The sequence below is a fragment of the Aphelocoma coerulescens genome (assembly GCF_041296385.1).
Source record: "Aphelocoma coerulescens isolate FSJ_1873_10779 chromosome Z unlocalized genomic scaffold, UR_Acoe_1.0 ChrZ, whole genome shotgun sequence".
Classification (NCBI taxonomy): domain Eukaryota; kingdom Metazoa; phylum Chordata; class Aves; order Passeriformes; family Corvidae; genus Aphelocoma; species Aphelocoma coerulescens.
In genome coordinates this window covers 10,598,606-10,615,696 of record NW_027184085.1, presented here as the reverse complement: position 1 = coordinate 10,615,696, position 17,091 = coordinate 10,598,606, and the positions used below count along the sequence as shown (strand labels likewise).

At 44.5% G+C, this 17,091-nt stretch overlaps 2 protein-coding genes across 2 annotated transcripts in view; both read left to right on the top strand.

Annotated features, from left to right (window-relative positions):
* Positions 1–10,492, top strand: part of CCBE1 (collagen and calcium binding EGF domains 1) — a 93,272-nt gene extending 82,780 nt beyond the window's left edge. Inside the window, 6 exon segments of the mRNA XM_069002128.1 lie at positions 425–531; positions 5,422–5,542; positions 7,438–7,577; positions 7,659–7,694; positions 8,629–8,664; positions 10,202–10,492. Of these exon segments, the coding sequence (XP_068858229.1) occupies positions 425–531; positions 5,422–5,542; positions 7,438–7,577; positions 7,659–7,694; positions 8,629–8,664; positions 10,202–10,435 (674 nt within the window). The 3' untranslated portion in view covers positions 10,436–10,492.
* A 5,272-nt stretch (positions 10,493–15,764) lies between these two features.
* Positions 15,765–16,989, top strand: MRPL17 (mitochondrial ribosomal protein L17). Its single transcript, XM_069001482.1, has 3 exons — positions 15,765–16,241; positions 16,337–16,405; positions 16,480–16,989. Exons 1-3 carry the CDS (start codon positions 16,068–16,070, stop codon positions 16,741–16,743), a joined length of 507 nt encoding a protein of 168 aa, XP_068857583.1. The 5' UTR covers positions 15,765–16,067; the 3' UTR covers positions 16,744–16,989.
* Positions 16,990–17,091: the final 102 nt, after the last annotated feature.

Sequence of the window (17,091 nt, the reverse complement as noted above, 5' to 3'; positions counted from 1 at the left end):
CCCGTGATGATAAAGAGCAGTTTGTGCAAAATGAGTGAAATAAGCATATTGTGAGGGATTTTACTGTAATTTATAGCATATGAAAATTTGCCCTTCAGGGGACTGTAAATCAGTTCAGATCTATGGGGTTAGTCTACCCTAAACAAAAAGATAAAAGAAAGGGTGTGAACTTTTCCAGGTATTAAAAAAATGAATTCTTTGGGGACTGTTAACTGGAAACAGCTGTTTTAAAAATGTGCTCAGAGCTGTCCCTGCAAAGTTTCTCAGCTTTACATAGACAGTCACAGTCAAAGATTTAATAATGGCAAGTATCTCTTTTCACAGTCCAGGGAAATGTACCAACCTTCAAGCTGTTTATGCCATCACTTTATGAATATCTTTTTTTTTAATCTTTATCTTTATAGTAGAAACTTCTTTCTTTCAGCTGGGCTTCCTGAGAAATCTGAAAATGTGGCAAAACCAGGGACATGCTGTGCCTCCTGCAAGGAATTCCATCAAATAAAGCAGACGGTTTTACAGCTGAAGCAAAAGGTATGAACACTGATCAGTCATGTCTTTACCAGACCTGCATGTTTTACAACAACTGAGGTTAATTTCAATGTTTGGAGCTGTCATGCGGTCCTTGTACATACAGAGAGGATGGCAATGTATTTTGAACTCATGTAGGAATGGCATCTCTCCCTTACGCTTCTGTACAACTTGGAAGCACATTGCTCCCCAAGTTCATGGAGCTGTGTTACCAAGCTCAGGCTAACAGAGTCTGGCAAACACCCATCCCAGGCTGAGCCCAGGTTTCTTGGCAATCTGTGCTGGCCGGAGCTTTTCACTCACTCTGAACGCACGGGATTTTGCACATGATCCACCTTCAGAATAAGCAAGTACAAGACATTTCATAGATGCAGGACTATGATTTTGCATTAATAAGGGTGCTGATAAAGGATTCTTGCCAAATAGGTGTGGGAGTAAACAAAAACATCACTAGCTTTAAATATGATTGTCCTTTTAAAAAAGAAAAACCCTCAGTCACAAACCTTTTTTTTGTCTTCACGTGTTTCCTTGCAAGTAGAGAACAGTGCATTTAGGGATTTCCCCTCGACTTTAACTGCTCCTATATGTAGCTCCCTTTTGCACTTTAGTAGGATTGAAATAATGCAAAGACCCAGCCTCAGATTTGGAGAGCCAAATGCAGGTATGCAGGTGTAATGCCTTTTCTAGTGGCATCTCCTTTGAACACTGACGTTTTCTCAAATTGAAATTCTCTGTAGGAATATCCTCAGCAGTTCATGCTGACAGGCTGTAATAATTTCAGCCAGGGTACTCAATTAATTTCATTCCATTGTGTCAAAACACAATTTGGTGTATTCACTCACTGCATTTGATGTTGCTCATTTAATATTCGGAAGAAAGAAATCTGCTTCATTAAAGTGAAATTCATGGAGGCTGGAGATACTCTTTATCTCCAAAATCTCAAAATATCATGTGTTCCTTCTGAATCAGTCTGAACACAAATGTGGACGTGACAGAATTTCACATGTGATGGAAATTCTGTTTTTCAAAAAATTGGTAGCAGAGAGATTTAAAAATGATCCATGCTTTTGAGTGGCTGTTTCTCCAGCTGTTGTCTGTGATGCTGAGCAGGCTTACACTGACCTCCAGGGAAGGACCTGAGGGTCACATTTTTTGCTCCAAGAGCTGATTGATGGAATTAATGGAAGTTTTTTGTGTCTAACTTCTGCTGTTAGATGCTTGTGCTCAAAACTCATTCCAGGAAAACTCAGACCATTGGCACCTGTCACTGTGGGCATTTGCACAGTAGCTGTGGACAAATTAAGCAGCTCACTCTTGCTTCATAGCTAAGTCCTGTCATAGTCCATAAGTTAATTTTTCCCCCAGTATCTTCCTAGTGAGACTTGATCTACTTGGCATCCTCAGAGGGAACCCACTGGGTTGTGCTCTACACAGAAAGAGCTGGAAGAGAAGGTTCCCGATACCCTCAGCAACTTTTACCCCACAGAGAGCAGAGCTTTTGTCTATGCTGAGTGGAGATCTGGCCCCATGGTGCTTCTCTGCCCAGGGAGACATCAACCCTCATGTTTCACCAGCCGCTCCCCATGGCCAAGTTCTTCTGGGGAGGATGCTTGTCAATAGCTGTGGTTAAAGCTGTTCTGTTTCGCATAGAAAAGTTCATTTCTGTCTGCCAGCGAGAAAGTTTATGAAATGAGTCTTCAGTCTTGTGGTGAAGGCTTTCAGATTTTATGAACTTTATTCAAAATTGTGGTTAGCAGAAAAGCCTGTCATCCAATGAGATGCATTGTCCTGATAGACTAGAGGTCTGTGGGCAGTCCTAGATTGATCTAAGACCTTGATGAAAGGAAGAAGAGTGGAAAGCTGAAAAGCTGGGGGGAAAATATCTGGCATGCTGACACACAGCCAACAATTAAAAAAAACCCAACAAGTAAGTTTGATCCTATTGCACAGATGTGTTTAAACATCTTAATTAGAAAGCCATGTTCCAAGTCAGTCCTGACAAGCACTGTCCAATTTTCTAAACCACAGACCTCCTAGAAACTATGCAAAACTCCAAATGCAGCATGCAAGACAGCACATGGAAGTCATGTTTCTAGAACAATCTTTCTTTAGAATTTACCCTTGCTAATATGTGCATGCATATGGAAAAAAACCCCATTGTTTTCCAAGGGCCATTAAGATTTGGAGCTGTAGATGGAGAAAGCCAAGGTCACCCTGTACTAGGATCCTGGTTCAGCTAAAAGGTGAAACAGAAATTGGGCCAGTGAGTGTAGCCAATACCTAAGAGGATGTGAGTCAACAACAAAAACACATGGTTTGGCCCAGTGCATGAAACAACCATTTTCTGGCCAGAAGATATCAAAAAGCAGTGAGCTAGACCAGAGCCTGGGTATTTTGGCACTCCTAGCATATGCTTCAAGTCCAGCTGACTCAGTGGGGAAGCATGCATAGATGCTTTCACAGCAGCTATGTGATTTCTTTTCTAACTTACTCAGTTGTTACAACAACCTTGCTGGCAGGAACAAGGAAATATCTAAGCATCAGAATAGAATACACTTCCAAATCCCCATCATGATGAGTCTTTGCCACTAAATGCACCTTTTTATTCCAGTCTGACCAGTTGCAGAATAACCTGAAGAGTATTCATGGCTGGGTCTATGTACTAAGTGACATTTATTTATCATTGATATAGCAATAGATCCCCAGAATGAGATATGTTGAGAAATTTACACACAAGCTAAAAAGATTACTTTGATTAATCTGCCAATCACCTGTGGCCAGCACTCAGGAGAAGCACTCACTGATGACACTGAAAATATTCTCACAAAAACTACCTTAAAAACATAATACTCTCAGACAGCCACAGGATTTGACTTTGTGTCTCGGTTTTAGCACGGCAGCATTGGCACTGCAGAGTCCTTGGCTGATTTGTGTCTTGTAGTGGAAGTTTTGCAGCATGAAGGTCCTTGCAAGCCTTTCCTTTGTATCCAGCCAGGAGCCTGCTCTGAACAGGGTGGACACACCTCCAGGAAACAAAGCTTTGCTGACCAGAGCCAGTCAGTAGACCTTCCCATGCTGGTCCCTGGCCACTGCGGTTGTGAGAGCCCCCAGCTACTGCAATTTCCTCTTCAGCCCCAGGGGTAGGGTGCTGTGACCCACAGAGTAGCCCTTTATCTTCAGCAGCCCCACAGTTTGGTCTGTGCTGCATTGGCTGGGAAGTTGTCTGAGAAAGCTGCAGGGTCACTGGTAAACAAAGCAAATGTCTTCCTTTGAAAAAGCAGAGATGACAACTCATCCCAGAGCCCATAGGTATGCTGAATCCCCATATTCTCTGTGAAAAGCAGATTCATACAAGTGAGTGTACAAGAAACACCCTTTGGGACTTCTGTGAAAATATGACCTCATCCAGCCACTGATTTCTGCAGGGGTGGAGTGAATCTATCAAATTCTTGTAAGACTTACATCAGAATGCTTAATTTGCCTATAGTGTAGTCATCTTGTCTTTGGAACTGCAATGGTCTCCAAAACCTAACTCGGAAATGGCTGATAAATTGTTGTGTTCCTGTCATCACATTTTGAGTTCCAGTCTCAAAAATCAAACTGGTGTTTTGGAAATGCCACCAGGAACTATCTCAGCATTTCCAGCTTCTTTTTTTTTCCTGGCTTTTTTTTTTCCAGAACTGTTCTGTGCATTCAACCCCAATTTACAAGCAGCACTGCCTGCCTTTAAATTGTATTCCTTAAGCAATAACTGGTTTGCCAAAGGAAATTTGCCCAGTTCAAATAGGTACTGCAGGTGCATAACGCTGGGTTTTTCCCCTGTGCATTACAAACACTAGGTTTGCAGTAATGGCAGAAGAATGTATGTCAAATAATTACAGAAATATGTAGGAGCCTTGAGAACAGCCCAGCTCAGAGAACTCCTAATGGCTGACAAAAAGCTTGATCAGATGGCAGGGGTCCTCATCTATTTTACTTAATGCAGCTCTCCCAGGCAAATGTTGCAGAATTCAGCATCAAATTATCCAGAGAGCCAAATCCATTCAAGAAGGAACAAAGCTCACCCAGGGGTAGGTCTGCACTGGTATTGCTGAAATAGTGCTTCAGCTCCATTTGGCAGAGCAAAATCCCTAAGTCTACATGCAGCCACTCAACGCTAATAAACTTTTTTTCTCACTGCAGACCAGCCTCCTGGCTTGTCATCTCCCTTCAGCTGCCTCTGGAGAGACCAAACATTTGCAAAATATTTCTAAATATGTTTAATTATTAAATGTATTCAACTGGATAGATGAATGTTTCATGGATAATTAAACATGTAATGGATAATGACACTTTAACTATAGCATGCAATTCTCCTTACATTCTCACTTACTTTATCTTTGTGTCTCTGTGCAAAGCAGATCCAGATATCTCTTTGGTTAAACGGTGTGGTTGCTTTCTAGGCCCAGATTCACAAAGGATTTGGGGTTCTCATTAAAATCTATGGAATGTTAGTGGCTTGTGCAGCATTTCAGAACTTAAATATCAGAGCAAATATTGCCCTGAGAAAAGGCAATAAATGAATAGAGGAAAATTCAAACAAGGAAAAATAAGTTTCCTGAGAAGCAGCAATGAGACTCAAGTCTTTCAGAACTTGTTGCTATATCTCTCCTGAATTTCCACTGTCCTCTGTTGGATTGGCTAGCAGTATTTCCACAGTGACTTGAAAAGTGAACAGACTCATAGAATAAGGTTTTTCTGATGATATCAATGAAGGATATGAATAAACACTTTATATTTTCCTGAAATAATAAAATAGCTGTTTGTTCACATGAAAGCTTAAATAAGAATGTGATTTATTAGGCTGAACAGTAAAGGTCTTACATAGATTTGTTTGTTTGTTTGTTTTGGCAGGTTGCTTTGCTGCCAAATAATGCTGCTGATCTTAGCAAGCAAATCACAGGTGAAAAAGTACTTGCCTCTAATGCATATATCCCTGGCCCCCCAGGCCAGCCTGGCCAACCAGGCCCTCCAGGTAAGACCAGAGGGATGTGAATGTGCAATAGTGCTAGGACTAAAAAAAGTAAACTTCAGTCTTCCAGTGTGATCTGATTTCATATGTTTCACATTTTGACTGATATATTATGTTTGCATTTGTGCTAAATTAAAAAAAAAAACCTTTATGGTTTTTATGGTCAGCCTCTGCCAGTTGTCTAACATCATCCGTTGTGAATCCATGTGTTTCTTGGCATGCAAGCTGTGTTTGTCCTGGATGCGTTAAATTTCTCCCTCTCCCTGGGATATCTCACCTGCTTCACTTGTTATTTCCTGTATTTTAACCCTGTCTTAAAACACTCTCTGTTTCATTTCAGGAATATCTATTGCTTTAGTTCACTATCAGTTGAAGAGGTGAAAATGCGCTTTCAGTTTGTAGGAGTTTGTGCCAACTCTTTTATTTTACCTTGCCTGATTTGCAAGGATTCATCTGTTGGTTTTATGTCGTATTCCAGATTCAAAGGAAAATGAAAAGAAAATTGTAACTCCACTCACACCTTCTTTGTTAGGTTGTAGATTGAAATAATGCAAATAACAGAGAGGTCCTAAAGCTCAAACTTAATCCAGACACCTTGTACCTGGCAGCCAAACAATACTCAAAATTTTTCAAATTCTGTTGAATGCAGATCTAATTTTGGGTTAGCAATAAATCCAAGGAATTTTAGCACTGTGCTGGATTTCAGAAGGATTCTTACAGAGGACTGGCAACTATTCCTTACAAGGCTTGATTTACTCCCTTCTGAACTGCACCCCATCCTCCCATTTATACCCCCTTTTGCAGTCTGGCTTTGTTTTCTGTGTCTTCATCTCATTTTCCTGGAGGATGAGTATCTTCGGTCTTCAGTTTACTGTAAGTGCAAGGACAGTATGTTTAGAGGTTCTGCAACAGACTCTGATGGTACAGTGGGTTGCTTTGCAATCCCTCCAAGGTAGGCCTGACCCTGCAGGTCTCGCACCCACTGGGCTTCCCCATGACTGAACTGTCCGAGGTACTGTAGAACTCTGCTCTCCCTGAAACCATCCCTGTTCACCTCCCCTGCTGCCCCCGCTGGAAGAGTCACAGGGAGTCATCACTAAACTTGAGTTGTCTCCCTCTGAAAATCCTAACTGTCCTATTCAGTCCTGGTGAATCCTTTATACTCTGTGCCTTTTATTCTCTATGTCTTTCATGTGCCCTCAGTATGAAGAGAAGTGTTTCCCCCCAAATCATGAAGTGTTTCAACTAGTGACATTTTAGTGGTCTTTGTTGTCTGCAAATGTTGTTTCAGGTGCCTGATTTTCTGGTTTACGTTTTCTACTGTTTCTCTTGAGCTAAACATATGTTTTGTTGCCTGAGTCCTTCCTACCAGCAGAAATTTAAAACAATATAAAGCAAAATGGAAGAACAGAGCCTTTTTTGCCCCTAACACATTGGCTATTGCACTGGGCAAAAGAGGCACAGCCTCCCACTGGAAAGGGCTCGCTTGTGTCAGTCATGTAAATGCCAATGACCCAAAATTCCCGTGAGTTTTCTGAGGCTTTCTTTTTATGAGATGTCCCTCAATTGTGATTTGTTCTTCCTTGTGTGAAAATGAGGCATTTCTGCTTTTCTTTTCATTCCCAGTCTATGTCCCTAAGCACCTGGCAGACTCAAATTCTTGTTATACACAAGATTTAATTGTTTGGTGGTCATCTCTTGTAGCTATCGTGGCAAGGGTTAATGTTGTCTCAGATGGCTGCTGATGTGCAGATGCAGATGTATTGGTTGTGCTGTCATGGGTTTGGGTGTGAAAAAGTAACCACACCTTTGGGTCTTTAAAAAATGGTTGTTCCCCACTTCTTGATGAAACGTCCTGAAGGCTTTCCCCAGCAGGTAACTTTTGCTTTTGATTTCAGGGGCTCCAGGACCTAAAGGGAGTCAAGGAGCTCCTGGATTACCTGGACCTCCCGGACAGCCAGGCCCTCGCGGATCAATGGGACCTATGGGCCCATCTCCAGACATTTCACACATTAAGCAGGGCAGACGGGGCCCCGTGGTCAGTATTCTTGTCTCCTGTCATGCACTGCACAATTGCCATTAGCTCCACAACTTGTGAACACTTTCTTTTCTCTTGCAGGGCCCACCTGGTGCCCCAGGGAGAGATGGTAGCAAGGTGAGGAGAGGTACTAATTTCCATAAGATGGGCTCATGCACACGTGAAGTGCAGGCTTGCTAGAGAGACCCTACACACTTGTAGTCACACCCTTATACCACCTCATTTCCTTTGCTAAGATGAAAACATCCTGTTGTCCTATTACTGGGGTCCCTGCCAGCTCCGTGGCTCACACGCATGAGTGCACAGATGCAGGGATGGCTTCCGTAATATTAAGCACACGTCAAGGAGTTGAGAAGGGTCCTTGCTTAGAGTTCCACAGAAAGCAGTTTATTGCTACAACTTGTGAAGGTTTCCAGAGGCAAATGACCCTGAGCATGTGACAGCTCGAGCTTAAGTACAGGGGTGTGGCTAACAGGAGCCAGCTGGGGAAGCAGAACTGGGGTACATTACCATAACCGAACACGGCGTCCTGGGAGAGGCTTCTTTCCCTCACCATAACCGATAGGTCTTTGGCACCAGAAACTGTCTTACCAAGAACTCTCTTTGTCTCTTGTACCACAGGTCAATCAGCCACCACATTGTCCCACTCCTTCATGTCACTCTTCTGCTGTTTTGTGTTTGCAGTTCCTAAAATCTTGCAAATAGTCCTACCAGGTTGCATGTCACACAGCATTCTTTTCTTTCTCTGCAGCTCTTTTGACTTTTCCATGAAGAACCTTTGATGCTTTAGCCCTTGTCATTCACTGTGAATTCTTCCTGTTCATGATTCACTTGTTACTGTCCAGGAGAAATATCAGAAATGCCCCACTCTTCTACCACTAGAATAAGCAACAATTTTCTTGCATTCCTCCTTCACTTCCTTTTCTTTTTACAAAGAAACATGAGCTGATGATTCTGGATCTGGGGACAGTAAGGGAGGCTGCAGAGGCAAACGGTGACTTTTTAATTTCCTTTGGTCACAGCAAACTAACTGAGGTGTAATTGATTACAGGGGGAGAGAGGAGCACCAGGACCAAAGGGGATACCTGTAAGTATTCCACACAGGAGGAATTTCCACAATAGAATCATGTTGACTACTAACTACAGGTCAGCCAAAAGTTAAAGAAAAAAACTCCTGTGCCAAGAGAACAGATAGTTTACATACACAGAAAATGTTGTTTGAAACAAAGTAATTGCCTGTTTTCATCCAAATGTTTTTGCTTACAAACCTCTTCCCTTACTGGGTGTGCGACCGAAGGCCTGTGGGTGCACCTCCGCCTTACCGTGGCACTGAGACACCCTTAGAAGGCAGAACCATGCAGGGTGCTACTCAGTACAGTTCTAACCCTGCTCTCAATGGGAATTTGATCTCTGGAACCTTTTAAAATCCTGCCCCTCATCTCTCTCGGATTTGTGAAACCATAGGTTTTGAGTTCAGAAGAAGGAACGAGTATTGACAATCTGTTTTCAGGTGAACTTGTTTAAAAAAGCTCTGGGGTCCCCAGCACAGGAAGGACATGGACCTGTTGGAGCAAGTCCAGAGGAGGCCACCAAGATGATTAGAGGGCTGGAGCATCTCTCCTATGAGGAAAGGCTGAGAGAGTTTGGATTGTTCAGCCTGGAAAAAAGAAGGCTTCAGGGTGACCTAATTGCAGCCTTCCAGTACCTGAAGGGAGCCAAGAAGGAAGATGGCGAGGGACTATATACAAGGGCATGTAGTGACAGGATAAAGAGGAATGGCTTCAAAATGAAAGAGAGCAGGTTTCAATTAGATATTAGGAAAAATTCTGTACTGTGAGGGTGGTGAGACACTGGCACAGGTTGCCCACAGAAGCTGTGGATGCCCCATCCCTGAAAGTGTTCAAGGCCAGGCTGGAAGGGGCTTTGAGAAACCTGGTCTAGTGAAAAGCATCCATGCCCATGGCAGAGGTGCTGGGACTACAGGATCTTTAAGGTCCCTTCCAATCCAAACCATTCTATGATCTATGAATTTACTTACGGTATTTTCTCATTGGTGGAGTTGATTTTTAAGAGTGCCCAGCAGGGTGTGCTCAGTATTAAACAGCTTATTTTACTGTGTGAAGTCAGCTAAAAAGAAATAATGATTTGCTAAAATTAGATACTCTCTGCATCATAATTACCAATATACTCAGTAAGTGATGGACAGCAGCAAGGTTATCCTATTGAAAAGACAATTGCCAAATAACAGCATTCTTAAAAGAATTTGTTGATTAATCATTCTAAGAATGTAATTTTTGTCAGTTTAATAAACAAGAAGACAAGGAACCAAGATGAATCTCCTCTGTTCCCATGAGGTGTCAAGATACTCTTATGAAGCAAAGGAATTTTTAAGTGACAAAAGGGCTGAGCATCTTGTAAATGTAGGCTCTGTCTGCAAAAACATTTGATTCTTTTGAAAATTTTTTCCTGAGCAAAGTTGGTTGAAAACCAGACCACTGGCTTTTGGCAACTGGTATGAAGCAGTATTTTACTGAACAACCCTTGCAGGAGTAATTCTATCAGACAGTTTGAAAACTGTAAGAGCAAGGTGGATTGTTATTAATGGCAGTGCCTTGTGACTGCAGGGCCCACCGGGTTCATTTGATTTCCTATTGCTGATGATGGCAGACATCAGAAATGACATCGCTGAGCTGCAAGACAGAGTGTTTGGACACAGGACTCATTCATCAACAGAGGAGTTTCCATTACCTCAGGAATTCACAAACTATCACGACACAGTGGATTTTGGATCCGGAGAAGACTACAAACCACGGGCAACATCCAGAAACACCAGGATACAGAAGGCAGATCATCCTTAGCTATGCCTACTGAAAAACAAAGCCTCTTTAGAATTCTTCTATATAAAAAAAAATGCACTGACAATGTAATATGTATATATATATATATATATATACACACATATACATATATATATATATATATATATATATATATATATTATTTCTGCTTTTCCTGAACCATGCTGCCTGTACTGTAGCTTTCCTGGTTCATGGTAGCCTCCTTGCAGAAATTCCATACCGCCAAGCCTGCACTGTGCATTGTACCTAGACTATCAAAAAAACCTTCTTAGCATATAATATGATTAAGGCATGCTCTAGCTAATAACACAGACCACAGCATTCCATCTGCCTTCTTTGCATTCTATGTCCAAATGACCCAGTACCCAAATTTTGCCAGGGACAGAGGGTTAGCTGAACATCATCCCTGAATGATGTCAATAACAAACACCTTGGTCCATAGTTACTTTACGAATGCGAATAAATTATACCACCGAACTCGAGTCTCCAGCTACTGTCCCCAGGCCTCGGAGAGTATGAGAAGTGGATCCCTGTTTCACAGTGCAGGCCATCTGTAAGTGAGACGTGTCCTTTATTATGCCTCATCATGGCAGAAAAAGGAAAAAAAAAAAAGTTGAAGGGTTAAACAAGGGTGCTGCTGCTTGATCTGGAAATTATTTGGCTTTGTGTTGCTAGAGTATCATTCAAAGATAGTCAAAAGATGTGTTTGTCTTAAACAAACACTACTTTTTCTTTACCATTGTCCCACTGCTCAGTGTGAAGGCCAGTTTTCTTTCTCAACAGATTAATGTTGGATACATTACACAAAGATGAACAAGATAAAGGGGATGTTTAAAGCAGGAAACCAAATCCAAACTGAATCAAGCAGGCTTATTGGCAAGCACAAAATATATCCCAGCCTTGCAGAAAGAGTCCAATTCTGACATCCTGCAGGTGCAGGTCTTCCTTGGTGAAATTCTGAAGTCTGAGCGAAATCAACACCACAGAGAAGGCCTCATGTTTGCAAAGAGCTTCCATCTGTTTTGTTCCTCTGCTGCATGAGACCAAACTAAATGGGGTTCACCAAACTGGAACACAGAGTGGCAGCATGTTTGGCTGGGTGTATGAGGAGTGTGAGTAGGTGCAGGAGTGCACATGACAAAATATTTCAACTGGTACGAGGATGGCTAAGGTGAGATACTGCACATGGGATCCTATATTATGAATGGGGATAAAAGGGAGTGCCCTTTATTTACACTGGAAAATTGGATGCACAAGTTATACCATACCTCATGGATGATGTATGTTGCCATTTCTTTTGGATTACCACAGCTGCTGAGGACTTTGCCATGCTTAGAATATAAAGGAGTATATTAAGCACAAAATTTCAATGTTGAGTCTGTGTAGCTGCTACTTCTACAGTATGTTTAGTGTTCAGTAGTGTCCATGTTACAAATGCAAAGAAAAAGTTGTTATTTTGCCATGTTTTCCAGGGCTTGCATGTTCTAGTAGAATAAATACAGGTGAAAATATAAGAAGGGCCTTTTCAGATAATACATAAAGGTTTGGATTCCCTTCCATGTTCTCTGGGCCAAAAGATAGTTGGTGTAATCCTGACAGCATCAGTACAGGTCAGGCTGTGTAAACAGCTGGCTGTCTAGCCTTTTCTATAACTTCTGTGTGTTCTCTTAAGGGGATGTGCTCATTCCTGTAACCGTTTCCCAATTTCTCACTGCCACTAAGCCACAAGCAAGGGTATTACACGAGTGTTCTGTATTTCTTTTCATGTTATATCTGTATCAGTATTTACAAAGCAATGCCTAAGTTGTGGGGATAGCTGAAAAAAAATTACAGTGATCTCACCCTGTGGTCCTTGGGCTTCTCCTCTGTCTGGGAGGAGCTCTGCCAGCAGCTGCAGATCCAAGTAACCTTGTGAATCACGTAATAAGGGAGACCTGAGGAAGGAACCTGTGGCCAACAGAGGGACAGTCTTATATGCAGCAGGCTCGATAAAACCTGAAAGACAGTATGAACTGAGGCATTTATGTCTTATTTTCTTAATTTCAAGCAGGCAACGGAGTATAAATTACATCATTTATGAATATGCAATTTTAATTAAATTTGTTGAATGTCAAAGGTTGTACTTTTAAATCTAGCAAATTACGGAACTCTTGCATATGTTTACCACTGCACCCTGTTGGATCAGGCTGGATCCCACTAGAGAATTAGTAGCTGCAGGTTTTTGACCATGAGATACTGAATGATCTAACTTAGATGAGTCACTTCCTATATTTCAACTAAATTCTATTGCCCTCTGCCCATAAGGTGATGTATTCTAAAAAAGGCACTTATTTTAGTTTTAAGTTTTGCTTTTCCAAATAGAGACACATACCAAATGAGAAGTTCCCACAGTTTGACCATCAAATTCAGGAAGAGGTGACAACTGCCCTGCTGTGTGCAAGTATCCAGGGAAGGGCTATTCTGAGACTGGACCAGCAAAGCAGGTAAAATACATATTTCACTGTAAGTACAGAAAGTTGTCCTAGAGGTTCTTGAATATAAACATAGCACATGTTTACATGCCTTTCTGAGTGGAAACCTCAATGACTTCCCTTTCTGGAGCTGGCATCATTGGCTTTCACATTGCTTGCTTCATACAAAAAAGGTCACAGAACATGTTCCTTGGGTTTGCCCTTGTCCTTACCCTCCTCTGTCCAGATTTTCTGCCTCAAAACTGTTTGAGTGTCAACAGCAAGGAGAGGACACTATGGAAAAGACAAGTCCACCCGACACGACATAGGAATTCAAGCAACAGCAAGAGTCCCTCTGAGCCCAGCTGGCTGGGAAGGGTCAGCCTTCGGTCTGCATCCAGCTGAGATCTTTGCATAGAACTTTCTCATTTCTGATTAACTGTATGATAACTCATAACACATTGTATCAGCAACATTTCATTCAGATTTTGCTGTAAACACATAAAGGCTCAGAAAAGTGTCATTTTCTTCAGCATACCCAACATTTCATACAGCCAGAGCAGAGGAATCATTTCCAATCTTAAGTTTTGTTACTGGTAGCCAGAGAAGACATAACCTTGCAAATTATTTATTACTCTGTGGCTCCAAAAATAACAAACTCTCCCAAGAATCCAAAACAAGAAAGTAGAAACTTCTACACTCGTGGCTAGTCTCATTACTAGGCTCATGCACATGACAACTTTGTTTCATATAAATGATATGTATAATTTTATTAGAAAGAAATATTATTTTGATGTTAAGACATCAAGTTATAAGCAGAAGGATAATGAAGAATTTGTTATTTTATTAATATTAGAAATATATTTAATGGAAACATTTGCAAGACTGTGTAGTGATGAGAAAATTCTGATTGTTCATGGGTTTAACAAAATCATGAATCTTGAAAAATTTTTTCTTTCAACACTGTGCCAGGTACATAAAGGTTTAGTCTTTCTTACACAGCCGTAGTTCTGACACACAAGAATTCCTATATAGTCAGGCTAAATTAGGAAAATGAGAGGAAAATTGATGGTAAATGGAATTAGGGTAATGCTGGAGTTGCTGTTGGCATCACAGCTTGAATAGCCTTCTGCCTAGAAGTATTTCAGGGTTAATGTACCAAGTCCCAGAGCAACAACAAAAGATGGGGATGGGGTCCAATTCTCTGTTAATTTCACATTAAAAAAAACCCCATATGTTTGTTCCTTTTACACATTCCAATAACTATACTGTTCACTTTATTTATATATGAAATACTAAAATGTGTATAAGATGACTGTGATTTTATGATGTATTCATAATAACAAAGATATTTTTTCTTACACTGTTGGTAGCTGCTTTTTTGTCACACATCACCCTTTCTCTGAAACACACTGATGTTGGCTTGAAGAAACAGATGGCAGGAAACCTCCTTATGCTGCCTTCTAGCATTTTTCTTGGAGCTGAACAATACTGTCTTAGTTCTTTGACTCTGGGGCTCTTGCAAGCTAGGGTGGGTTTCAGTCTTTGCGGGAATAAAGCAGACGACCACCTCTGCGGACGGATGGTGGCTCCTGTGCCACATCAGGACTACATGAGGTTGGATGCGGCAGCCCCACCCCACGCTGCCAGTGTGTGCAGCTTCTGCACATCCTGGGGATGCGATACGGGGGTCCGGAGCTGTCTGGCATCCCGCCACCAGTGATGGGGAAAAGAGGGAATAACACACAGGCTCCATCAGGCCTTGCCTGCCCCTCGCACGCACCCAGTCGAGCGTCTTCCCGCAGCCCAGGAACATCCTGCAGGCTGTGTCCGACAGCTGAGGGGCAGCGAGGAGCCCAGCTTGCCCCCTCCTCCCTGCAGAGCCCACCCTGCCTGCCCAATGCCTCAAGGGCAGCCGCAGGGCTGGCACCCTGCCGGGCTGGCTGTCTTCCCTGGCAGGATCCGACTCCACCACCAGGATCCAGGATCGCCGACATGCGGGTAAACGTGTGAACAAAGTAAATAGTGGAGGCAAAATTTTTTCTTTCTTGTTAAAGACAAAAATCTATTGTTAGCAGATCTAAGAATGAAAAGGCAGACAAAGGAGTTCCCAGTTTTACTGGGAATCCTGCTAGTAGTATTGCTCCGTGACTGTATGATGATAACAGAACTGTCAAGAATTCCTGAAAAGCAGAATCTCAGTTACTTGATGTCTGTATTTGGGGAAAGCCAGATGGTATTCCTATGACATGATGATGGCGTCCTTTTAATTTTAACCAGTTACACAGCAGTGTATTAAAGTTAGGCATTTTAAAATCTGCCTGTTTAATTAGCTCATCTCCGATAGTTTTTAAAAGAACTAACAGAGGACCGGCGGGACAATGGATCGCCGCGGCGCGGCTCCTTTGCGCCCGCAGCCAGCTCCCAGCTCCGCCGGCTCTGTCCCGGCTCCCTGTCCCGGCTCCCTGTCCCGGCTCCCTGTCCCGGCTCCCTGTCCCGGTCAGACGGCTGCGGCCTGGACTGCATGAGGAAGAGCAATGCCAGCAGGGTGCGCGAGGTGATCGTGTCCCTCTCCTCAGCACGGAGCGCTGTGTCCAGTTCTGGGCTCCTCAGCGCAAGAGAGACGTGTAGCTCCTAGAGCGGGTCCAGAGGAGGGTCACAAAAATAATTAAGGGACTGGAGCATCCTTTACGAAAAAAGGCTGAGCGAGCTGGGCATGTTCAGCCTCAAGAAGAGACGAGGATCTCATCAAAGCCTGTCAGTATCTGCAGGGAGATGTCAAGAGGATGGAACAGGCTCTGCTCGGTGGTTTCGCGCAATAGGACACGAGGCAACAGGCGGAAGCCGATGCACAGGAAGTTCCACCTGCACACGAGGAAGAGCTTCTTTACCGTTCGGGTGACCGAGCACTGGAACAGATTTCCCGGAGAGGCTGCGGAGTCTCCCTCATCGGAGACACTCAAGAACCGCATGAACGCACTCCTATCCCGCGTCCTCCAGGACGACCCTGTTCGAGGAGGGAGGCTGGACCAGGAGTCCCGCCGTGTCCCTTTCCAACCCGACCCGTTCCGGGATTGCGGGATTGAGTGGCTGTGACTACAGTTCCCGGCGCGCTGTGCGGCGCTCGGGCGCTGCCGGGAGGCGGCGGCGGCGGCCGGGGCGGGCGGCGGTGGATCGGCGGGATGCGGCTGTCGCTGGCGGCCGCCATCTCGCATGGCCGCGTGTACCGGCGGCTCGGGCTCAGCCCGCGGTCGCGCCTGGACCTGCTGCGGAACCTGGTGACGGCGCTGGTGCGGCATGAGCGCATCGAGACGCCCTGGGCGCGGGCCGACGAGATGCGCGGCTACGCCGAGCGGGTGAGCGGCGGCACCGCGCCGGGCCGGGCCGGGCCGGGCCGGGGGGCGGCGGGCGGCCGAGGCGCTCTCACCCACCGCCTCCTTCCTCCCGGCAGCTCATCGACTACGCCAAGCGGGGGGACAAGGACGAGCGCGCCATGCGCATGGCGGATTTCTGGCTGACCGTAAGTACCGCCCAGCCCCACACCCCCGGGTCCCGGCCCGGCGCGGTGCCGGGGCTGAGCGTGCCGCCCCGCAGGAGAAGGACCTCATCCACAAGCTGTTCAAGGTGCTGGCGCCCCGCTTCCAGCCGCACCCCGGCAGCTACACGCGGCTGCTTCAGATCCCCAACCGGGACGGGCTGGACCGCGCTAAGATGGCGGTGATCGAGCTGAAGGGCAACCCGCTGCCGCCGCTCGTCCGCCCGCGCCGCGACTCCGACAAGACGCTGCTGAACCAGCTGCTCAAGGGATACCGGCAGGACGCGCAGCGGGCGGCCGCCGCCCGGGGAACCCCTGTCTAGGGTCCCCCTGTGCCCCCAGCGGGCTCCAGGGGAGCTGCCCGCGCACCAGGGCCGGGTGCTGTCCTGGGACACGGGAAGGGAAGGTGTGGCAGGTGGGCTGGAGGGTGATGGAAGTTGCCGCGGCGAGGGCTGAATTTACTGGCTGCTTCCAGTGGTTTGAATAGAGACTCAGCAGGAGAAGGAAATCGAGCTAGGAGCCCTGATGGTTTATATTCTCTGTGTAAATAAACTTTGTCCAGAAGGTCAGTTTGCTTGTGTTTGAATTGTATTCGGAGAATCATTTAAGTCAGAAAAGATCTCTGAAGTTATCAAATCCAACCTATGATCAAATACCACCGGGACAACAGA

Coding starts and splice junctions, on each gene's coding strand:
- MRPL17 (XM_069001482.1), top strand. CDS start 16,068: ATGCGGCTGTCGCTGGCGGCCGCCATCTCGCATGGCCGCGTGTACCGG. Junction 16,242..16,336: donor TGCGCGGCTACGCCGAGCGG/GTGAGCGGCGGC, acceptor TCCTCCCGGCAG/CTCATCGACTACGCCAAGCG. Junction 16,406..16,479: donor TGGCGGATTTCTGGCTGACC/GTAAGTACCGCC, acceptor GCCGCCCCGCAG/GAGAAGGACCTCATCCACAA.